At 40.9% G+C, this 20,106-nt stretch overlaps 1 protein-coding gene across 1 annotated transcript in view; it reads left to right on the forward strand.

Annotated features, from left to right (window-relative positions):
* The first annotated feature begins 1,580 nt into the window (after nucleotides 1-1,580).
* Nucleotides 1,581-20,106, forward strand: part of PIGK (phosphatidylinositol glycan anchor biosynthesis class K) — a 115,406-nt gene continuing 96,880 nt past the window's right edge. The window contains exons 1-8 of the mRNA XM_054038321.1: nucleotides 1,581-1,708; nucleotides 4,247-4,300; nucleotides 7,886-7,977; nucleotides 14,540-14,675; nucleotides 16,126-16,237; nucleotides 16,852-16,948; nucleotides 17,390-17,507; nucleotides 19,442-19,552. Coding sequence (XP_053894296.1) covers nucleotides 1,616-1,708; nucleotides 4,247-4,300; nucleotides 7,886-7,977; nucleotides 14,540-14,675; nucleotides 16,126-16,237; nucleotides 16,852-16,948; nucleotides 17,390-17,507; nucleotides 19,442-19,552 — 813 coding nt within the window. The 5' untranslated portion in view covers nucleotides 1,581-1,615. The remainder of the gene's footprint in view (nucleotides 1,709-4,246; nucleotides 4,301-7,885; nucleotides 7,978-14,539; nucleotides 14,676-16,125; nucleotides 16,238-16,851; nucleotides 16,949-17,389; nucleotides 17,508-19,441; nucleotides 19,553-20,106) is intronic.

Here is a 20,106-nt window from a genome sequence, read left to right on the forward strand (position 1 = left end):
AGTGTAATAAATTCAAGAGGAGAGATTGAGGGAGCCAGGCCCTAGAATAACTCCTATCCTTGTGGTTATGGCACTCATCTAGGAGATGGAAGACCTTAAATTCAGATCTCTTGTCCACCTCCGGCAGAAGGGGGAAGTGAACCTAGGTTTCTCACACTGTGGGTGACTGCGCTGACCAGAAGGCTGTTAGGGTGACACTTTCTCCCTTTTTCTTGAAAAAGGACTGACCTGGTTTAACTCCAGAAGAGAGTGGTTGGGGATCCCAAATGAATATAGGCACCTAACTCCATTTGAGGGGAGAAAGTGAGGCAGCCCCCTTTTCTTCAGCATTTCCTACTGGCTAATTTAGGCAGCTCTCTGCTCAGTTTGCTGGCTTTTGTGAATCCCATGTTTAGGCACCTAACTCTCTCCCCATGCATTGAATAGGGAGCTTAGGTGACTACAATTTAGGGCTGTGAATTTCATTAGGTGCCAGGGCACCTAAAAATTAAGTGTAGCAACACTGATAATTACAGTGCCTAAATCCCCCTTGTGAATCCCACCCCATAATGTTTTTTGTAGTGTGTGTGTGTGTAATACACCACACATACAGTGCATGTTAAAAGGAGCTTTCCATTATATTCTTAAGTATCAGAGGGGTAGCCGTGTTAGTCTGAATCTGTAAAAATCAACAGAGGGTCCTGTGGCACCTTTAAGACTAACAGAAGTATTGGGAGCATAAGCTTTCGTGGGTAAGAACCTCACTTCTTCAGATGCAAGTAATGGAAATCTCCAGAGGCAGGTATAAATCAGTATGGAGATAACAAGGTTAGTTCAATCAGGGAGGGTGAGGTGCTCTGCTAGCAGTTGAGGTGTGAACACCAAGGGAGGAGAAACTGTTTCTGTAGTTGGATAGCCATTCACAGTCTTTGTTTAATCCTGATCTGATGGTGTCAAATTTGCAAATGAACTGGAGCTCAGCAGTTTCTCTTTGGTGTCTGGTCCTGAAGTTTTTTTCCTGTAAGATGGTTACCTTTACATCTGCTATTGTGTGGCCAGGGAGGTTGACGTGTCCTCCTTTGGTGTTCACATCTCAACTGCTAACAGAGCACCTCACCCTTTCTGATTGAATTAACCTCATTATCTCTGTACTGATTTATACCTGCTTCTGGAAATTTCCATTACTTACATCTGAAGAAGTGAGGTTCTTACCCACGAAAGCTTATGCTCCCAATACTTCTGTTAGTCTTAAAGGTACCACAGGACCCTCTGTTGCATTCTATTCTTGTTTCTCTAAATGAGTGTTCATTCTTCCCCCAGCAACTAGTTACCTAGTGGCTAGGAGCCCTAATCTGAGACAGGGTCCCCGGTGCTATTATCTGTATTTACCCTGGATAAGTTTTTCCCGCCATTGCTACGCGGTGGGGGGAGAGCCTATGCAGATGGCCAAGCAGGCGGGAGGAGCGGACGCCAGCGGGCACCTCAGCGCGCCCAGCCACAGGGCGAGGCAGCGAGCGCAGCCGCGGGGAGGCGGGGCGATGGGAGCAGGGAGGCTCGCACAGGCGGCCCGGAGCTGCTTTACGGCGGGGTTGGGTACGCGTCCTCCCCGCCTCTTCCTGTTGTGAAGCCGGGTCCCATGGCCGCTGCCCTGCCTGCTCCCCGCTGGCTCCCGGCAGCAGCCGCCCTGCTCTGGGCGTGCTGCGGGTCGGCAGCTACTGATGGGATCCAGGTAGGGGAGCTCGGGGGAGCGCGTTGGGCTGCCCAGCACCGCCCCCGGCCCCATTGCGGGTGACTCGAGTGCCAGGCCCCTGGGCTGCGTCGATGGCCCTGCCCCTGCCCCTGCCTTGACTCCACGCACGGGGGCGGCTGCTGTGCTGGGGAGGGATAAGCCCCTGCAGCCCCCACTGCAGCGTTGGGGGAGAGGCCATAACGCTGCCCAGCCCTTTCTCTCCTCCGTGTGTGTAAAGTTCTGCCGAGCCCCAGCAGAGCTGCCTCCTGCTTTCCGTGAGGCTGGAGCTTCTGATTTATTTGAGAGTCCCTATTTCTTGCTCTAAAATTCCTTTTAAACCTCTAGATACCTTGAGTTGCTCTCAACCCCTTCGAGCCCAAACACTGAAGGATAATCCCTAGTTGTCCTGTTTCTCAGTATTTGCTTTCTTCTCCTATACCTGAGCCTGGAAGTCCTCCTGGTTGACCAACTCTCACAGTATGAATACACAGACTTATGTAAATGCACACTTTAAGCTTATACAAGATGGGAATGATAACTGATTCTAAAGAACTAGGGGCACCAAATGAAATTAATAGGCAGGTTTAAAACAAACAAAAGGAAGTATTTCTTCACACATTGCACAGTCAGCTTGTAGAACTCTGCCAGAGGATGCGGTGAAGGCCAAACCCTATAACAGGGTTCAGAAAGGAAGTAGATAAATTCATGGCAGATAGGTCCATCAATGGCTATTAGCCTGACTGGGCAGGGATGGTGTCCTGGCCTCTGCCTGAAGCTTGGAATGAGTGAGAGGGAGTGGATCACTTGATTACTTGTTCTGCTAATTCCCTCTGGGGCAGTCTGGCATTGGCCATTGTCTGAAGAAAGGATACTGGGCTAGATGGACCTTTGGAATGACCCAGTATGGCTGTTCTTATATGCACCATGTCTTGTTTAAACTGTGTAATAATTATAAACAACTAATTCAGCTGCATCAAAATTAATTTTCAGATTTGTTCGCATGCACCAGTTCTCTTTGAATAGGGAATATAATATAGGGAAGTGGTGGTATTTTTTTTTTATCCTTTTGAGTTATTTGCCCGTTGGGGTTCTCAGTTTCCAGTAAACTGTTCTTGTTTGATTAAACAAACAGGAATAATATTGTTCACTTTTGTGATCAGTCCAGATATATTATGGTCAATTTGTGTTTTTATTGCATGTGAATTTTTCAGACCTTCATGTTTTTATAAACTGAAGGAGTTAATCAAATATTTTCCCTTGATCAGGAATCATTACAATTTTGCCTTTTTCATGTTTCAGTAATGATACCTTTTTACATATTGCTCACTGTAAATCTAGATATGTTTATAGTCTAATATGAATCCCATATTAACATTTTGATAAAGCAGAAAACTTCACTGTCAAATGATTTCTATAATGCACAGTTAACAAGATTAATAAAATGTGACAAAATAGTTAATGGAAATAAGATCAAGAATTTTAAATACACAAATTTTAGAACCTAATTAAGTTACCATTCAGAGCTTCAAAGAAGAGCTCTGTGTAGCTCAAAAGTTTGTCTCATTCAGCTACAGAAGTTCGTTCACGCACCTTGTCTCTCTAATATTCTGGGACCAACACAGCTACAACAACACTGCATAAAGCTGTTTTCATTGTTTATTAATCATTGTACTTGTGCTTCTATGTTAGAATGTCCAACATAATCTGATCTTTACTTTAAAACTGATTTAAATGTGTGGGGTCTTTTATTTTCCTATCTGGTATTCTTTAAGGGAGTGGGGACAGTGAAAGGAAAAACTTATCCAAGGCTCTTCACTTTAAGGAAGGATTGAGGGCTGAAATGCTTTAAGGAAGCATTTCATTTGTTCCTAGGGAGTGTTCTAAAACAGAACAATATGTTTGTGGGGGTATTTTAGAAATTAAATTAATAGAGCTACCACTCTATTCTTCCATTCACTTTAGCACAGGATAGATTTTGAATGCTTAAACCACCTTCCATATTTTTTTTTAGCCTGGATTCAGGTGATTTGTGGAGTCATTGTTTAACACCTGATTAGAGGCTTGTAAATGGAAAGGTTCTGGGATTTTAATCTTTCCCAGATATTGCCCTCTTAGACAGAGTGCAATGTTTCTTTTTCATTCCATTTCTCCCTATCCTAGTTTGCTGCCTAGCTCTTTTCATCACCACCACCACTCTGAAATTCACTGGTTTTGTTTTCATTGCCAGCCAAGTGTTTCCTGATGTGATACCAAGCTTTCACACGGAGTTTGTGAGAGAACCAGATTACTTGTCTGATTTTTAAAAAGAAAAGACAGAATAGCCCAAACAGAATATAGAATGCATCCTTTTCTCAGGCATCAGGAGTGGTATTATAAACCAGAAGAAGTCATGTTTTCTATTTAGCTGGTTTAAGGTTTTAATTCCACATGACATTAACATTTTCTATTTTGTAGAACCAACCAAAAAGAAAAAAGAAAAAGTGCTGTATTGTAGTTTTTTTTCCACACAAGTGTTCCAATATTTTTTGTCTCTTGCAGGACCAAGCAGAACAGTTTTTTAGAAGTGGGCATACAAATAACTGGGCAGTTTTGGTAAGCATTTTTATTCGATCTTCTTAAATAAAACTGTGATCCTGCAGTTGTTGCATGCTGGTGCCATGGCAGTCTGCCCATATGCAGCAAGTTGCAAGATCAAGACCTGGAAGTAAATAACATGACTTTGCGTTATCCCTGCCAGTTTGCTATACTACATTACCATCATCTCTTCTGCATAACTTAATTACAAGCATCCAGAACATAAATGCACATTTGAAGTATTTATAAAATTAAAGTTCCAATTAGAATGAAAACAAATGATTATGCTGTATATTATTACAGTCATGTTGTTGTTGTTTTTTAAACATTTGCTTGGTTAGAAAGGTACAACATCTTCCTAATTTTTTTGTTTGTTATGAAACTTGCTAACTTCTGACAACAAACTTTCTTCTTCTTTTTTTTATTCTAATCTCCTAAAATAATACTTAGGATAAGAACTACTAGTCTTAATTTTTTATCTGGGTAACTTCAGATCGTATTACTCCATCAGTTTTTAATCATGCTTTTTGAGCATAATGACTAATGATCAGTTCTAAAATATTATGTGAGCAGTCAGACATGACAGTGTTTTTTCTAAATTTTAAAATTTAGCAAAATGAAAAGAAAAGACAAATAGATAATTAATTGAAATAATAGAGTAATCATTCTCTTATTCCCTAATGCACAAATTTAAAATTATTAACATTAAATACCTGTTTCTATTTCAATGTTAAAAGCAAGCAGAGAGTTAAAATAAATTTTATTTGGTCAGAGCAATACACAGATACAAACTGGTAATAATAAGGGAAGTAGAAAGTTCTTGGTGCTGAAGGTAAAAAGAGACCTGCTTTCTATCCCGGTCTTTGCCGCTGATTTCCTGTGTGACCCTGAGGAAGTTACTTGTGGCCAGACTGTATTCCTTGCTCTCCCAAATTGCCCAGAAATTTAGGTTCTGGCCTCATGCCATCTATGCCTCATTTTCTCCATTTATAAAATAGGGGTGATAATGCCACTTGTGAGGTATAAAATAAATGAATTAAAGTACTTGGAGGTTCACAAAAGAAAAATGTCATAGAAGTCAAGACTATTATTACTATTTTGTTATTATCTAAGTCTTTGTACTGTGCTTGTCACTGATAGCTATATAAACAAAACTCAAGAGCTTGCTATTCAAAAGCCTATTTAACAGTCTGCTCTCGCTCTCTCTATTTTGTCTAAGTAGAAAAGCAACTTAAAATCATCTCTTCGAAAGCTGCTCCTTTAATTGATCATCTCCTATCTCAAGTACTTCTTTTTAAAGATTTTTTTAAGCTAAACATCTTGCCTCCTGCCTAGTGTATTGTGTTAATCTGTACTTATTGCAGAATCTTATTCAATTGAGGCTGGGCAGTTTTTTCTATCTGATCATAGAATATTTTGAATGTTGGGTTGGAAGAGACCTCAGGAGGTCATCTAGTCTAATCCCCTTCTCAAAGCAGGACCAACACCAACTAAATCATTCCAGCCAAGGCTTTCTGAGAGCTGTTCTAGTAGCTTTAACCTAACAAATGTCTCTTGTGTTGGTCAGCCTTCCAAGGACACTTACTGCTGTGCTAAATAGCAGCTACTCTTGAGCCTGGTTAGAAGCTACAGCCTTAGTTCATAGTTCAGAAAGGGCCTAGGGTCATATTTCAACAAAGCAGCTAAATGTGCTTAACTTTAAGTACGTTTGGTAAAATGTTGCATGACCTGGTCCCCTCTTGTGGGTTGGCACAAGCAGGCAAAGTCCTGAAACAGTGACACAGGCATGAGCTAGGTAGATAACAGAACATGTGTTTTATTACTGGAACAGGTTACAGAAGCAGCTCTCCTTCTGCTGGTGATGGTGTTGACACCCAAAACCCTGCGCCTTTCCTCAGGCAGGAAGGTCACCTTCCCTTCCCCTTCCTCTCAGTATTATGTCCTGAGGTTCTCCTCTGGGAGGAGCCACACCCTTTTGGGGCTGTTGTCTGATGTGTAATGCACACAGACCCAGCCAGAATAGTAACTCTATTATAACACTAAAAGCTTTTAAGTGACTTAGGAGCCTAACTCGCAGTCAAGGGAAGTTGTCTGCCTAACTCTATTAGGCCCCCTTAAAAAGCCTCGCTTTAAAAACCAGGTAGGCAGGACCGGAATCTCCGAGGAAGGCAAGAGGTAGGGGTCTTATGATTCTCACTGAAAATTAAGTTGTTTAATTTTTCATGAGCCAGGTTCAGAGTAAAAAGGATACAAAGTAAAACTTTTAAACTGGTGTCTACATCTAGTCAACTTTTAAAAATGAATTATAGGTACTATACCTGCCCCCAGATCGTCCCTGCTCCTTCTATGTGGCTGTACAGTCCTGTTTTCTTCTATTTTAAAATTTCTTATCTTTCCTCTCCTGATCAAAAGAGCCAACAAAACACAAAACAAACCTGGCTATAAAGGCAATGGGGAGTCTGGTGGCATGGCTCCATGCATCTGAAGAAGTGGGTTTTTACCCACGAAAGCTTATGCTCAAATAGATCTGTTAGTCTTTAAGGTGCCACCAGACTCATTGTTGTTTTTGTGGATACAGATTAACATGGCTACCCTCTGATACTTGGCTATAAAGGGAAAACTGCTAGTGACTGTACAGAAAATGCTATGTGATGCACAGAGGAAGCATAGATTTTTTTTTCTAATCTGAGTTGTGTTGAATTTAGGTGTAAATTGTAAAAATGGTAAGTGAAATATCTTCAGACAAATTATTTTTTTAAAGTTTTAAGTCTGTGATTTATGATTTTTGTTTTAGTTCTCATGCCTCTGTTACAGAGGATTGCAGGAAACATGTTTGATTTAGTAAGCTCACTTACAGGTTTTAATATTGCTCCATACATCTGAACGATTCTTTCCATCTATCATAGTATCTAGGCCTCGAGTATTCATATTTAGTCATTGTCTGTTTGAAGGCTCTGTAACGTATAATACAATTATTGCTTCTTAATCAGTTTCTGAAAGTTATTTCTGACACTCTTCTTGTAGTTACTTGCTTACTTCTATTTAAACAAACGTACACATTGGTTGGAAATGGGCCCCTATACTGGAATCTGAACATTCCTACATTGTTTGAGAGCTTGTAGTCAAACTCTATGGGTGGGGCCCAACTCTAATGTTATTATAGTTGACTCCCTAAAAACCAGACATCCCCAGCAAAAGTTCCCTTCTCTCTACATGTGGACCTTGTATTCATTTGCTTACTCTTTATCGCATCAGGTCAATCATAGAAATTTGAAATGGATAAAACATTAAATAATCTAGCTAATCCACTTGTCAGTGCTGGATTATTCCCTACTTTTTTTTTTAGTACTTTATCCAGTTTTAAATGAAAGTTTTCTCCATGGCTCAATAAGTTAACATTTATTTTCAAAATATGAAAAAGCTTTCTCTGCAGAGAAGGTGTGTATTACTTATGGCATTGATTTCTTGTAGTTGCTATGCACTGATTGCCGGGTGACAAGTTTTTTGGCATCTCAGCAATCAATATCCATTGATGCATATACTAATTCAGAATGCATTTCTTACATCTTCTAATATGCATTTATTTCTTTTTAACTCTTAAAGGTGTGTACATCTCGCTTCTGGTTTAACTACCGTCATGTGGCAAATACGCTTTCAGTTTACAGAAGCGTCAAGAGACTAGGCATTCCTGATAGGTAAGAGAATCTTGAAGAGCACAATTGTTTAAACTTGGATATTAAAGTAAAAGTTCAGTCTCATCTTCTGAAACAGGACTAAAATGCTGGTCTCTTCCTTTCATAAGCAAGTAAAAGGTAGAGAGCACAGACTTAATTACGTTAATTTACTGAAAATTGGAACGATATTATTGGAAAGGAAAATGAAAAAAATATGTACCATGATGCTTCCAAACAGAAACGGATATTTAGATGAAATGATGTGACACTCACCAATCACTAAATTGCACCACTAATTAGTTTGGTGAATGCACAATGTGAGAAAATTGGTAAAATGTATTCAGAATTGATAGTGCAACTCTTGAACATGTACCTGTTACTGTATTGCAACTTCATGTCTAACATAACTAATGTCTTAATATGCCTTTTGATTAGAGAACACTTCATTTAATGAGCAAGACTAAATACAGTACGAGTACAGTGCTTCAGCTAAATCAAGGGCGCACAATTAGAATAAGGACCTCTAAATAACTGGTGTCTAACAAAGAAGCTCCAGCATGTCACAAGCTATATTAAAAAAAAGACATTTTGACTGGGAGTTTCAAAGGAGCCAGGAGCCTTTTCTGCATGCACAAATTGTGCTGCTTTAACTACACCAGGATAGTGAAAAATGGCACAAACTGCATGGTGTGGATGCAATTATATCAGTATGAAGGTGTTGTATGGGAAGGGGAATAAATAATAAGGCATCTTTATTCTGGTATAACTGCATCCACACCAAGCTTGTACTGGTATAACTGTTTTGGTAAATAGTTACCTTTGTACAAAAACTGTGCAGACCCATCCTAAGAGTGAGGTGCCCAAATACTGTTGGATGTCAGTAGGAACTAGGTACCTAACTCCTTTGGCAATTCCAGTCTCATTTTTATGTTATGTCAGAATGAAAAAACTAGGAGGATCTTTACCAGGGCAGATGCTGAAAAAAAGCAGTTGTTTCATCATGAAAAAGCCAATATCATATTAAGTTAATATCTCCCTATCTCATTAAAGTAATACCATGGTGAGACTATAATGCTGAGATCTATATTCCCTTTATAACGCTGACAACTGTAGTGTTCTCTAAGAGCTCAGCCCAGGGTATCACGGGAATTGCTAATGTGTGAGGTGTGGAGGGATGTCTTCAGTGGGTATTCAATAATGCCTTCTCATGCTTTTCGGCCTTGTTTTTGTTTTGAATTTTAACCTGCTGATTACTCTGTGATCTGTGGGCTACTGTTAAAATGCTGAAAGCTTAATCTTTCATTTGTGAGCATTCTTTTTTCACTCGACTTTCCAAATAGCAGCTCTCTCTGTTGAAAAATTGTGTTATGTTTTTATTTGCATTGTCTTCTGTCCAAAGTGTGTTTGTGTTAATAAACTCAAATTAACCAAGGCCCACAGCATTGATGAGATCTATTGGGGACTTGACAATACACACTTCTTTGAGGTAGATAGGGAGCATTGAAAGATTGAGCAAAGCAGTCTTTCCTGTTTTGATTGGATTTACATGCAAGGGTCTTAGATTGTTTTGTTTTAAAAAGCTCTTATTTTATATTGGCTCCTACCAGAACTTTTGTTCCCAAAGGACAGTGAGGACCAGATCCCCAACTGGTGTAAGGTGCTGTAGCTCCAGATTTGACCCTATCTTATTAAACTACACAATCTGGATAAAATAACATGCATGTAATAACTGTGCTGGATGTGGTAGAATCAGGGCACTGACAAAAAAAAAATTGTGTTAGAAATGACAGGCATTAGCTGTCCTGCTGTAACAACTTAATTTATTTTCACGGGGGGAGGAGTGGGGGGGTTTGAGGTGGTGGGGTATAGCGCGGAGCTTGCCTGGCAACCTCATGGTAAAAATGGCTTGTGTCTTGTCTTTGCTTAGGATTTTACAGTGATATAACTATTGCGTGTTAGTAATCTCACTTTAAAAACAGCTTTGTGTCAGTAAAGAGACAGCCTAAGTTTGGAGTTTTATTTGTGGTGTTGGGAAGAAGGTGCTATTGAACTGGGACCTTGCTCGAGTGCTGATATGTTGTCATTTGCCTCAAGTGTCCCTAATAAGAAGTCTGCTCAAGCTCTGTCCTGCCCCTGCGTGACCGTGCACAGTATGGGTTGGTGTGTAAGTTAGGGGTAAATCCATGCTCTTTATGCACTATTTCCAGGACTCAATCTTTCATGCCCTGCCTATTCACTATGTGTAATTTTCCCCAGCTTATGGGTAGGATCCTGCTGTCACTTGAGTCAGTGACAAAACACTCATTGACTTCTGTGGGTACAGGACTGATCACTAGACACACAACCTCATTGAAAGGAAAATAAGTTTCTGCTTGTCAAAACTGTGGCAAGGGAGCTTGGGCTTAATTGCTTTGCTGTTTCTGTTTGGCAAGATGAAGGTCAAGACTACACTACAGACATCTGCCAGCACAGCTGACGTCAGGGGTGTGAAGAGGTCTGATCCTTAATCAACATAGCTGTAACATCAGAAGACTCTAGCATAGCTGCAGCTAGACCAACAGAGCTCAGCATTTTTAAAAGCATAGCTTGTTTTGCTCCCTGGAGATTTTAACTGCATTGATATAGCTGAGTCAACACTAGGAACACACTGGTGTATAGTACACTCGTATTCCTATACTGGTAAAGTGCTCTTAGTGTAGTCATAGACAAGAGCTAACCTGGCTTGAGTGAACAAGTATTTTCAGTATATCAGAGGAAGCCAACATGCTTAGTCACTGTTGGGAAAGGAAGAAAGAATCCCAGGTGTGTGACTGCCCACAGCCTGACTGTTTGAGAAACTTTTTTATACAGGCTGTCTGTTTGAGTATGTCTGATGCTGGATAGAGCTGTCTAGATGCCCTTAACTTCTTGCCATGTGCATGTCTGGTATTCAGTCTCACCTGTGCCTGTTTCAGTTTAAGTGCTGCATAGAACCTGACAGTGTTCTGACACTTGAGTCAGGACTGGCTCCAGGCACCAGCCTAGCAAGCAGGTGCCTGGGGCGGCCAATGAAGAGGGGGGCAGCACGTTCGGCGGCGGGGCTGTCACTTCCTCTCAGAGCGAAGGACCTACTGCTGAATTGCCGCCGTAGAATGAAGCGGCGGTAGAGCTGCCGCCGCTTGAGATAGCAGGTTTTTTTTTCTGCTTGGGGCCGCAAAAACGCTAGAGCCGGCCCCGCTTGGAGTCAGTGCTCTAAGCTTGCAATGTTTATATATTTGGTTCCCAACAGAATGGTGGATAAGGTATTCTCCTTTTTGAGTGAGTGCTGAGGGGTGTTTAAGCTGCTGACTGAACTGACCTTGGAGGCATGGATTTCTCTCTCCTTGTGTTCCTTACTTCGCTTGTTTAATTTTTTTGTTTGTTTTTTAATGTAGGTTTCTGTTTTCCCTTCAGGCTGCAACAGACCAGTGGACTGTTTAGTTTAAAAAAATTATTCCTTTTTTTAGTTTCAAATAATATTCAGAGAATTCCATACTTCATTTTGTGTAGGAGTGCGGATGTGTGTTCTCCTTGTGGAATATCTGAGGCCCTAAGTGAATTTCAGACATTATTATTGGTACAGACTGTGAGTGAATTTGCAATCCTGCATTGTGCTTTTCTACAATGTCATTGCACCCACAGCCTCCATTAAAACTCCGGTCTGTGGAAAGCAGCAGATCTCTTCCCTTTTTATTGTCTCACTTGGCAAAAGCTTTGTGATGGGAGAATAATTCTTGTTTTACTGTTGCCTTGTCCTCTCGCCTTCCTGTTGTTTCACCCAGTTGTCTTCTCATAAACCTAAAATGTCAGCTGTCTAGGTCAGGTTCTCTGTAGTTCTTGTTTGCCCAATGCCTATTACAATGGAGACCATGGTTGAGGATCCCAGACACTACTGTAATACATATAACATGGCAAAGGAGTACTGATTTGTTAAGCCCCCCTGAGAAATAGAGGGGAAGAAACTGAAGTGAAATGGGATGAAAAAGCCCCAAAGGCAACAAGGGGCTAAGTGGAACCAAGCAGCTTTATGCTGTGCCTCTGCAGCTATTGCAGCTTTTACTGGAATAGTGTTTGATTCTCCTCCCTGCCTCCGGGGAAGTTCCTGGCCAATGTTCTCACTCTGGTTGCAATGAGTCTGTCACTTAGGAGCTTCCTCTCTGTTTTATGTCACCTACTCCATGTTCTATAGCAGGTGCCACAGAAATTGTATTCAAAATGCAGGGTTTTAAGAATTATTTTTAGAAATAGAGAGTGACGAACAGCAATGCTGTATCTTAAAATCAAATTTATTAGGATCCTCCCTTGGTTTTTAAAAAATGATTATTGCCATCTGCAACCCAGCTGTGAATAATTTCAGTCTAGGGGTTTAAATAGCCAGATTTGTCATCCAACAATAGAAGATGTTAAGAAAATCTTGTTTGACTTCCTGGATCTTTAGGATACTCCTGTTTCTTGACATGTAGCACAGCACTCCTATTTGTAGAAAGAAAATTGTTACAAAACATAAGAGCGGCTGTACTGGGTCAGACCAAAGATCCATCTAGCCCAGAATCCTGTCTTCTGACAGTGGCCAATGCCAGGTGCCCCAGAGGGAATGAACAGAACAGATAATCATCAAGTGATCCATCCAGAATAAAACTAAGATTGCCTAAAAGATTGTTTCTAATGATTGTTCTAATCCAGGGGTCGGCAACCTTTCAGAAGTGATGTGCCGAGTCTTCATTTATTCATTCTAATTTAAGGTTTCGCGTGCCAGTAATACCTTTTAACGTTTTCAGAAGGTATCTTTCTGTGTGTATAATATATAACTAAACTATTGTTGTATGTAAAGTAAATAAGGTTTTTAAAATGTTTTTAAAAAGCTTCATTTAAAATTAAATTAAAATGCAGAGCCCCCCGGACCGGTGGCTAGGACCCAGGTAGTGTGAGTGCGACTGAAAATCAGCTCGTGTGCCACAGGTTGCCTACCTCTGTTCTAATCAGTTTAGTGGCTGCAGTATGAAAAAGTTATTGTGATGGCAATAATCTAATTGGTTAAGTCAGACACATTTTCTGTTTACCAATTAAATTCCCAAATAACACTCTAAAATTACCCCAGTGAGTGCACAGATGCCAACATGGATACTAACGGATGACAGTGGTAGCAATTCCACTAACATTAATATGTAGTGGCACATTGTTTTTGTGTGTGTACGTGTTTCACATGTATTTTAAAATCACACGCAGTGCATTAAATGTGCATGGTAACTTGATGTGCTTGTATATTTGAAATTGGTTTAATTTTTCTGGGGTGCTGCCCCCTGGCAGTACACCTCCCAGTCTTGGGGTCTCCCCACCCCGGGGATCCCCCACCCCCTATACCCACCTTGTCTCAGTGTAAGGCTACTGCCAGTCACCAACTAGCCTCTGTTCCCTGGGGCAGATTGCAGTGTATGCCACTCATCACTGGCAAGAGGGGTTTGGACCTGCTGCCTTCCTCTACCATCCAGTACCTTTTTAGGCCTTAAACCAGGGCTTGCAGCCTGGGGAGTTGCCAGCCAGGAGCTCCCCTGGCTTTCCCCAGCCCTGCTTCACATCTAGTACCCTTTCTGCTAAGCAGCCAGGCCCTGCTCCCTCTCAGACCAGAGAGAGCCTCTGAACTCCTGGCTGCCCTGACCTTTATAGGGCCAGCTGGGTCTGTTTGGGGCGTGGCCACAGCTGAGGCTGTTTCCCCAATCAGCCCAGCTTTTCTCCTCCCACAGCCCTCCTCCAGGGCTGTTTTAAACCCCTCAGGGCAGGAGCGGGTGTCCACCCTGCTACAGTATGTAATTATTCATTTTTGTCTGTCTTTGTGATGGAGCATCATGCTGTCTTCAAGAACATTGCACAAGGTGGTGGAACTAATGGGTTCATAACAGCATCAACTCAGAATTCCCTTGCTCTTGAGGTTGAGGCCTTGTGTACTTGCTGTTTTGTGCACTGATTTTTAACTAAATCTGTCATGTGCAAGGCCCACACTCTCTTTATACCAGTGCTGTTTAAAACCCACTTCTTCAAGGCCTGCGCGAAGACTTTATAATGGGGGATGGAAAAAACCCCAGTGAGCCATCTTCATCTTTTTTCCAGTGTGACCCACCTTTTGTTTGACTTTGAGTTTTTAAGCTCTTTGAGGCAGCAGGCATCCATTTTTGTGAAGTACTGTATAACGTTGAGCATGTTGTTAGTGCTAAACAAATAATACCGTTACTGTAACAAACAAAAAGCTTTATGTGGTAGTGTTGTGATGGTGACAGTTCCCTGGGGAAATAAGGTATTACTAAAGTAACTCTTATTTATACTCCAGGAAATTTTCTAAATGCTACAGACTCTTGTTTTAATAATAAGTAGAGCCCTGTGTGGATACAAAATTTGTATCTTCAGCCGATCTGCGATCAGCAAGCATAGTCCGCGGATATAAAGCGGATATCTGCAGATTTGCAGGGCTCTCATAATGGGTCATGTTTGTTGGCTCCATTATTTGCAACTTTCATTTTGTTTATTGTATTAAAATAGAATATATGAAATTGTGTTGTTTTGTTTTTCCCAGTCACATTGTCCTGATGCTGGCAGATGATATGGCATGTAATCCCAGGAATCCCAAGCCAGCAACTGTGTTTAGTCACAAAAACATGGAGTTAAATGTTTACGGAGATGATGTGGAAGTGGACTATAGAAGCTATGAGGTAACAATGTTTTGTTTATCTAACCAGATTTTTCTGTAGTGTCGTTTTAAAGCCTGATCCAAAGTCCATTGAAGTCAGTGGTAGCCTTTCCGTACTCTTCACTGGATTATGGATCAGGCCCTTATTCTTAATTGATATATATAATAAAAAGAACATTCTTACTGAATTTCAGAACTTGTTACAACTTTATACGTCTTTCTAACTAATTAGAATTTATTATTATACATTGTTATTGGCTGTTGTAAAGAAAACATTCATTCCCATGACAGTTGTTGCTGCTGTTATTATGAGTTGTGGTTAGGAGATTGTGAGGACCTCCGACTATATTAACAATATAAAAATGTTACTGGGATTTCCATTTTGTTGAAGTAGTATAGATTGTATGATTGGTTAAACTCCTAACACTTTCATAAGCTTTGATGTTAAGCAGGTGTGTGTTTGCACATTGCAGGTTCAACATCTTTTCTTAAATATTTGTTTTTATTTTTTCCAAATAAATCATGTCTTTTCTGTAAGTAACCCATTTCTAACCACTTTATAACAGCTAGTAAAAGGAAATATCTGCAGCACTTTACCACTTTCTTGTTTTCAGAAAACACTTCTTGCTGCAAATTCTTTTTCTAAGTCTTTACTGGACTGACTTTAATTAGACTTCAGTTACAGAATTTTAATTAATACCACATAGTAAAATGATTTATAAAGCAAATACGTATATTTTACAGGAACAAATTAAACCCTGTACTGTATTAGAGCATACAGAAAATGTCATGCTCTGTGATTTTTAATGTCCTGAGGACATAAAGTACATGTTGGAAGATTATAGTAACAAAAAAAAAAAACCTAGCTGTCATGAGTCTGAATTTTGTTGGTAACAGTTTTGAGTGTTGTAAATCTGCATTCAGAACAAGTAGTTCTAATGTTTAATCAAATCATTTATGGTTGCTGTCCAGATGGACTACATCTGATCTTTTAGATGTTTGTGCCACAGGAATCTTTTCCTTGCCTGAGTTGCACAGAGAATTTAAGCCTTAGAGTATTTATTAACATTTTTCCATGGTAACACATACTAATGTTGCAGCGTTTTGTGAATGCATAAGTAGTATGCATTAACGGAGTAAAGATATACACTACAGTGTGACAGGTGTTCAAATCAATGAAGACGTATTAAAAGACTATAATGGTCATAGACGTGTGTTTGATGAAATAGTTTTCAAATATAGTAAAGCAACAGGTTGATTTTAATGGGGCGATAAAAAACTGTGATTGGTGAGCAGTAGCACAGTAAAACCTTGAATAGAAGAAATCTGGTAATGCAATTTATACCATCTATTGGTGGACCTATTTATATATAGTGCATAGTTTGTGTCATTATTTTGTGGAACCCCGTCTAGTAGTGGTCAATAGATATCCCTTATGATAGTTAGAAATTACTTCATTTTCATGTTTGTAGGTTACTGTGGAGAATTTCTTGCGTGTATTAACAGGAAGAATCCCACCAAGCACACCTCGATCCAAGCGCCTACTTTCTGACGACAGAAGCAATATTCTAATATATATGACAGGTAATTACAGGAATTTATTGGTTTTGTTGCACAGTAGCAGAGTGAAATCTCATGAGGATGCCAAATAACACTAAAAATTAGTAAAACAAATACACAGTAATCATGGATTCACTTTAGTTTGAGCAAAACATCCATTATTATTAGCATTAAAAACAATCCATGCAAAAAATTCTGATAACTAAGATTGCTACACCACTTAAAAATCTGGGTCTCACACTTGTATTCCACAACCCTGGGCATATGGTCTAGAGAGCCTAATTTGTAATGACTCTGGAAGTTATAAAAATCATTATTATGTGAAGGGGTTTTGCATAAATATTAATCAAAGAAGCATCTTTAAAGCAGTGTCTATTAATTTATGAATGAATAGATGTATTCCAGGTTAAACCATACATGTATACACTTACGCAAGGCATTCCGGAACGCTTGCGTAAGTTAGGGAGCGTCTGTACAGTCCTCATTACCCTGGTATTGTGTCTTGTCGTCCCACACCAAAGAGGGGGAGAGATTGCATTTAAGCTGTTTCTGTTGGCTTTTTGGCAACCATATTTTGTATATATTGTACTTCTATCTTTAACATACATGCTTATTTATCTTGTGAATTTTTCTACAAGGTCATGGTGGAAATGGTTTCTTGAAGTTTCAGGATTCTGAAGAAATCACTAATGTAGAACTTGCTGATGCCTTTGAACAAATGTGGCAGAAAAGAAGGTAAAAAATTATTACTTAGCTATTAAATACAGTATGTCACCCACAGATGTAAAACTTGGATTGTAGCCTTTCATTCTTCCATTTAATTCTTGTCAAAACAGCACACTCTTCTAGTGAAGGGTGGCAAAATTAATTATTTTTATTCGGAATGTGATTTAAAAATGGAAAAAATTACCGTTACCGCAGCAGTGATATTAAATAGCTGTTGTCCTTGAGGTTGCGTGAAGCTCTCCTTTCCAGAGGAGAAGGAAATCTATTATAACCTTCAGCCATTCAAATGAGTTACCTTGGCTCTACAGCTGTATGTGCTTCTTATTAATTACAAGGTGTCTGAAATATTCAGCCAGTTGGAGCTCTATTAAATATCTTGGTAACTATGCAGTGGAATGAATGAATGAAGACATAGTCTACAGAATGTGAAAGTTGTTTTATTTTTTTCAGATACAATGAATTGCTGTTTATTATTGATACCTGTCAAGGAGCATCCATGTATGAACGATTTTATTCTCCAAATATAATGGCCTTGGCTAGTAGCCAAGTAGGAGAAGATTCTCTTTCAGTAAGTATGAGTTTGGTTGGGTACTTAGAGTTAAGGTTAGGTTTCCTATGGGGAGGGTATTTGGAGGTAGGGTTAGGATTCCTATGGATAGAGCTCTCCGCCTTTGAGTCAGGGTTTCTATGGGTAGGGTACTTGGAGCTAGGAATAGGATTCCTATGGGTAGGGCTCCCTGCCCTAAGGGTTAGGGTTTCTATAGGTACAGCTCCCCACCATAGGCTTAGGGTTCCTATGGGTAGGGTAGTTGGAGGTAGGGCAAAGGGGGTATTTTCAAAAGTGCCCAAAGGATTTGGATCACAAGTCCCATTAACTTTCAGTGGCACTTGTGCTGCTACATTTTTTTGGTACTTCTGAAAATCTCCCCCTTAACTGCTTAACAACATAAAGGGTGTTTAGCCTCTAAAGCAGGGCGGGCAAACTTTTTGGCCTGAGGGTCACATCGGGTTTCCAAAATTGTATGGCGGGTCGGTTAGGGGAGGCTGTGCCTCCCCAAGCAGCCAGGCGTGGCTCGGCCCCCGCCTCCTATCCGACCACCCCCACTTCTCATCCCCTGGCGGCCCCTCCCCTGGGACTCCTGCCCCATCCACCACCCCCGCACCCCGCCCCCAGACCTCCCACCCCTGACTGCCCCCCGCCACCCTATCCAACCCCTCCTCTCATTCCTGACTGCCCCTCCGGGACCCCTGCTCCCATTCAACCACCCTGTTCCCGCCCTCTGACTGCCCCCACCCCCTGACCACCATCCTCAACTCCCCTGCCCTCTATCCAACCTCCCCTGTTCCCTGCCCCCTTACCGTACTGCCTGGAGCACTGGTGGCTGGCGGCGCTACAGCCGCACCGCTCAGAGCACCAGGATAGGCAGCCTAGCCGCCCGGCTGGAGCCAGCCATGCCACCGCACAGCGCAGAGCACCGGGTCAGGCTGTGGCTCTGCAGCCTTGCCGCCCAGAGCATTGCACCGGCGGTGCAGTGAGCTGAGGCCGTGGGGGAGGGGGAACTGCAGGGGAGGGACTTGGGGGCTAGCCCCCCGGGCCAGGAGCTCAGGGGCCGGGCAGGAGGGTCCTGCGGACCAGATGTGGCCTGTGAGCCGTAGTTTGTCCACCTCTGCTCTAAAGCATCACTCGTATAATGTTTGATGTACTTTTCACATTGTTCTGTCGTGCTGTCCGAAAGTGTGGGGATGTCAATTGCCCACTAGGCTAATGTACACCCCTAATTTGATTTTCAGTAAGTCTTACAATTCAGACATAAAATAATGAATTAAAAAAATGTAATGATAAATACCTTTTTTCTGCAATGTAACAATAGAAATAGAAAATGTGATTTATAGTACAGTGGGTAGCACACTTGAAGAGAGGGACATTAGTCATCTTCTCCCTATGCCTGCAAGTGGCTTAAGCTTCATCTTTCTGACTTTAGGCTATGGCCTCATATGACAGCCATGGTTTGTGAAACCATCCTATTCTGTAGTTGTTTGATTTTTAAAGGTAGTGAGCACCATAGCCCCAGTAGGTGTTCAACATCTCTGAAAATCAGGCTCTACTCATGTGCTTACTGAAACTGGTCATGACCTCCTGGAGCCACACAGGACTATCTCCCCCCCACACTTCTTCTCGTGCTCAAGAGGCCATAGTGGGAGGATCCTACCGGAGTTCTGCACAGGTGCAGAATGGAGAAAGAGGCTCCCTGCAACCAGGCAAAGTCAGGGCTAGTCAGAAATTAGTCTAAAAAGGTGAAGATGATAACATGCAATATACAGATTCATTTACAAAGTCTATTGGTGTTTTTGATGGTTAGTAATCTTTTTTTGCATACTTCTGATAATTTGACTAATAGTAAAAATAATTCATAGGTTTGACACTTGCATGGTCCTGTTTTGCTCTGTTCCCATCAGGTTTTTGTTATGGAACACTCTAAATATGTATATTTTGTTTTTAAGCATCAGCCTGATCTTGGGATTGGAGTTCACCTTATGGATAGATACACATTTTATGTCTTGGAGTTCTTGGAAGAAATTCACCCAGCCAGCCAGACCAATATGAATGACCTAGTAAGTAGTATACTGTATTCATTAGTTTGCTAACTACTCCTGTATTCTCACAACTGGTCCATTTTGGCAGTGGGAACTTCACAACATTTTTTGTTCTCCTGCATATCAAGAGGGTATTGTTAAAAATGTTTTTTTTTGTTCTTATTTAGTAAAATCATTATATATTGATATTTTGGAGACTTGAGTCCACAGTTTAAAATTGTTTCTGTGCTTGATTAGGAAAAAATTAAATTAAAACAACCTGGTTGTTTTACTGAAAAATGTCACTTATGTGTATTATCTCTGTATCCCGTGGAACTGATCCACTTGCATGGTATCTAGAATCATGTACTGCAATCACTTTGCACATATGGAAAGGCAGTCATCGGCATTTGCTTTGCAAAGGAAATTTGTATGTTGGAATCCTGATCCTGCACTCAGAAACACATGAGCAGAGCCCCATTGACTGCAGTGCTTCGCCACATAGGTGCAGGGGTCAGCCTGTGTAAATCCAGTTACAAGTCTGGGGCTTTATTTGTTCTCGGGCAAATATTATAATTGCCACATATGATCCA

The sequence above is a fragment of the Malaclemys terrapin genome, chromosome 8 (assembly GCF_027887155.1).
Source record: "Malaclemys terrapin pileata isolate rMalTer1 chromosome 8, rMalTer1.hap1, whole genome shotgun sequence".
NCBI classification, from domain to species: domain Eukaryota; kingdom Metazoa; phylum Chordata; order Testudines; family Emydidae; genus Malaclemys; species Malaclemys terrapin.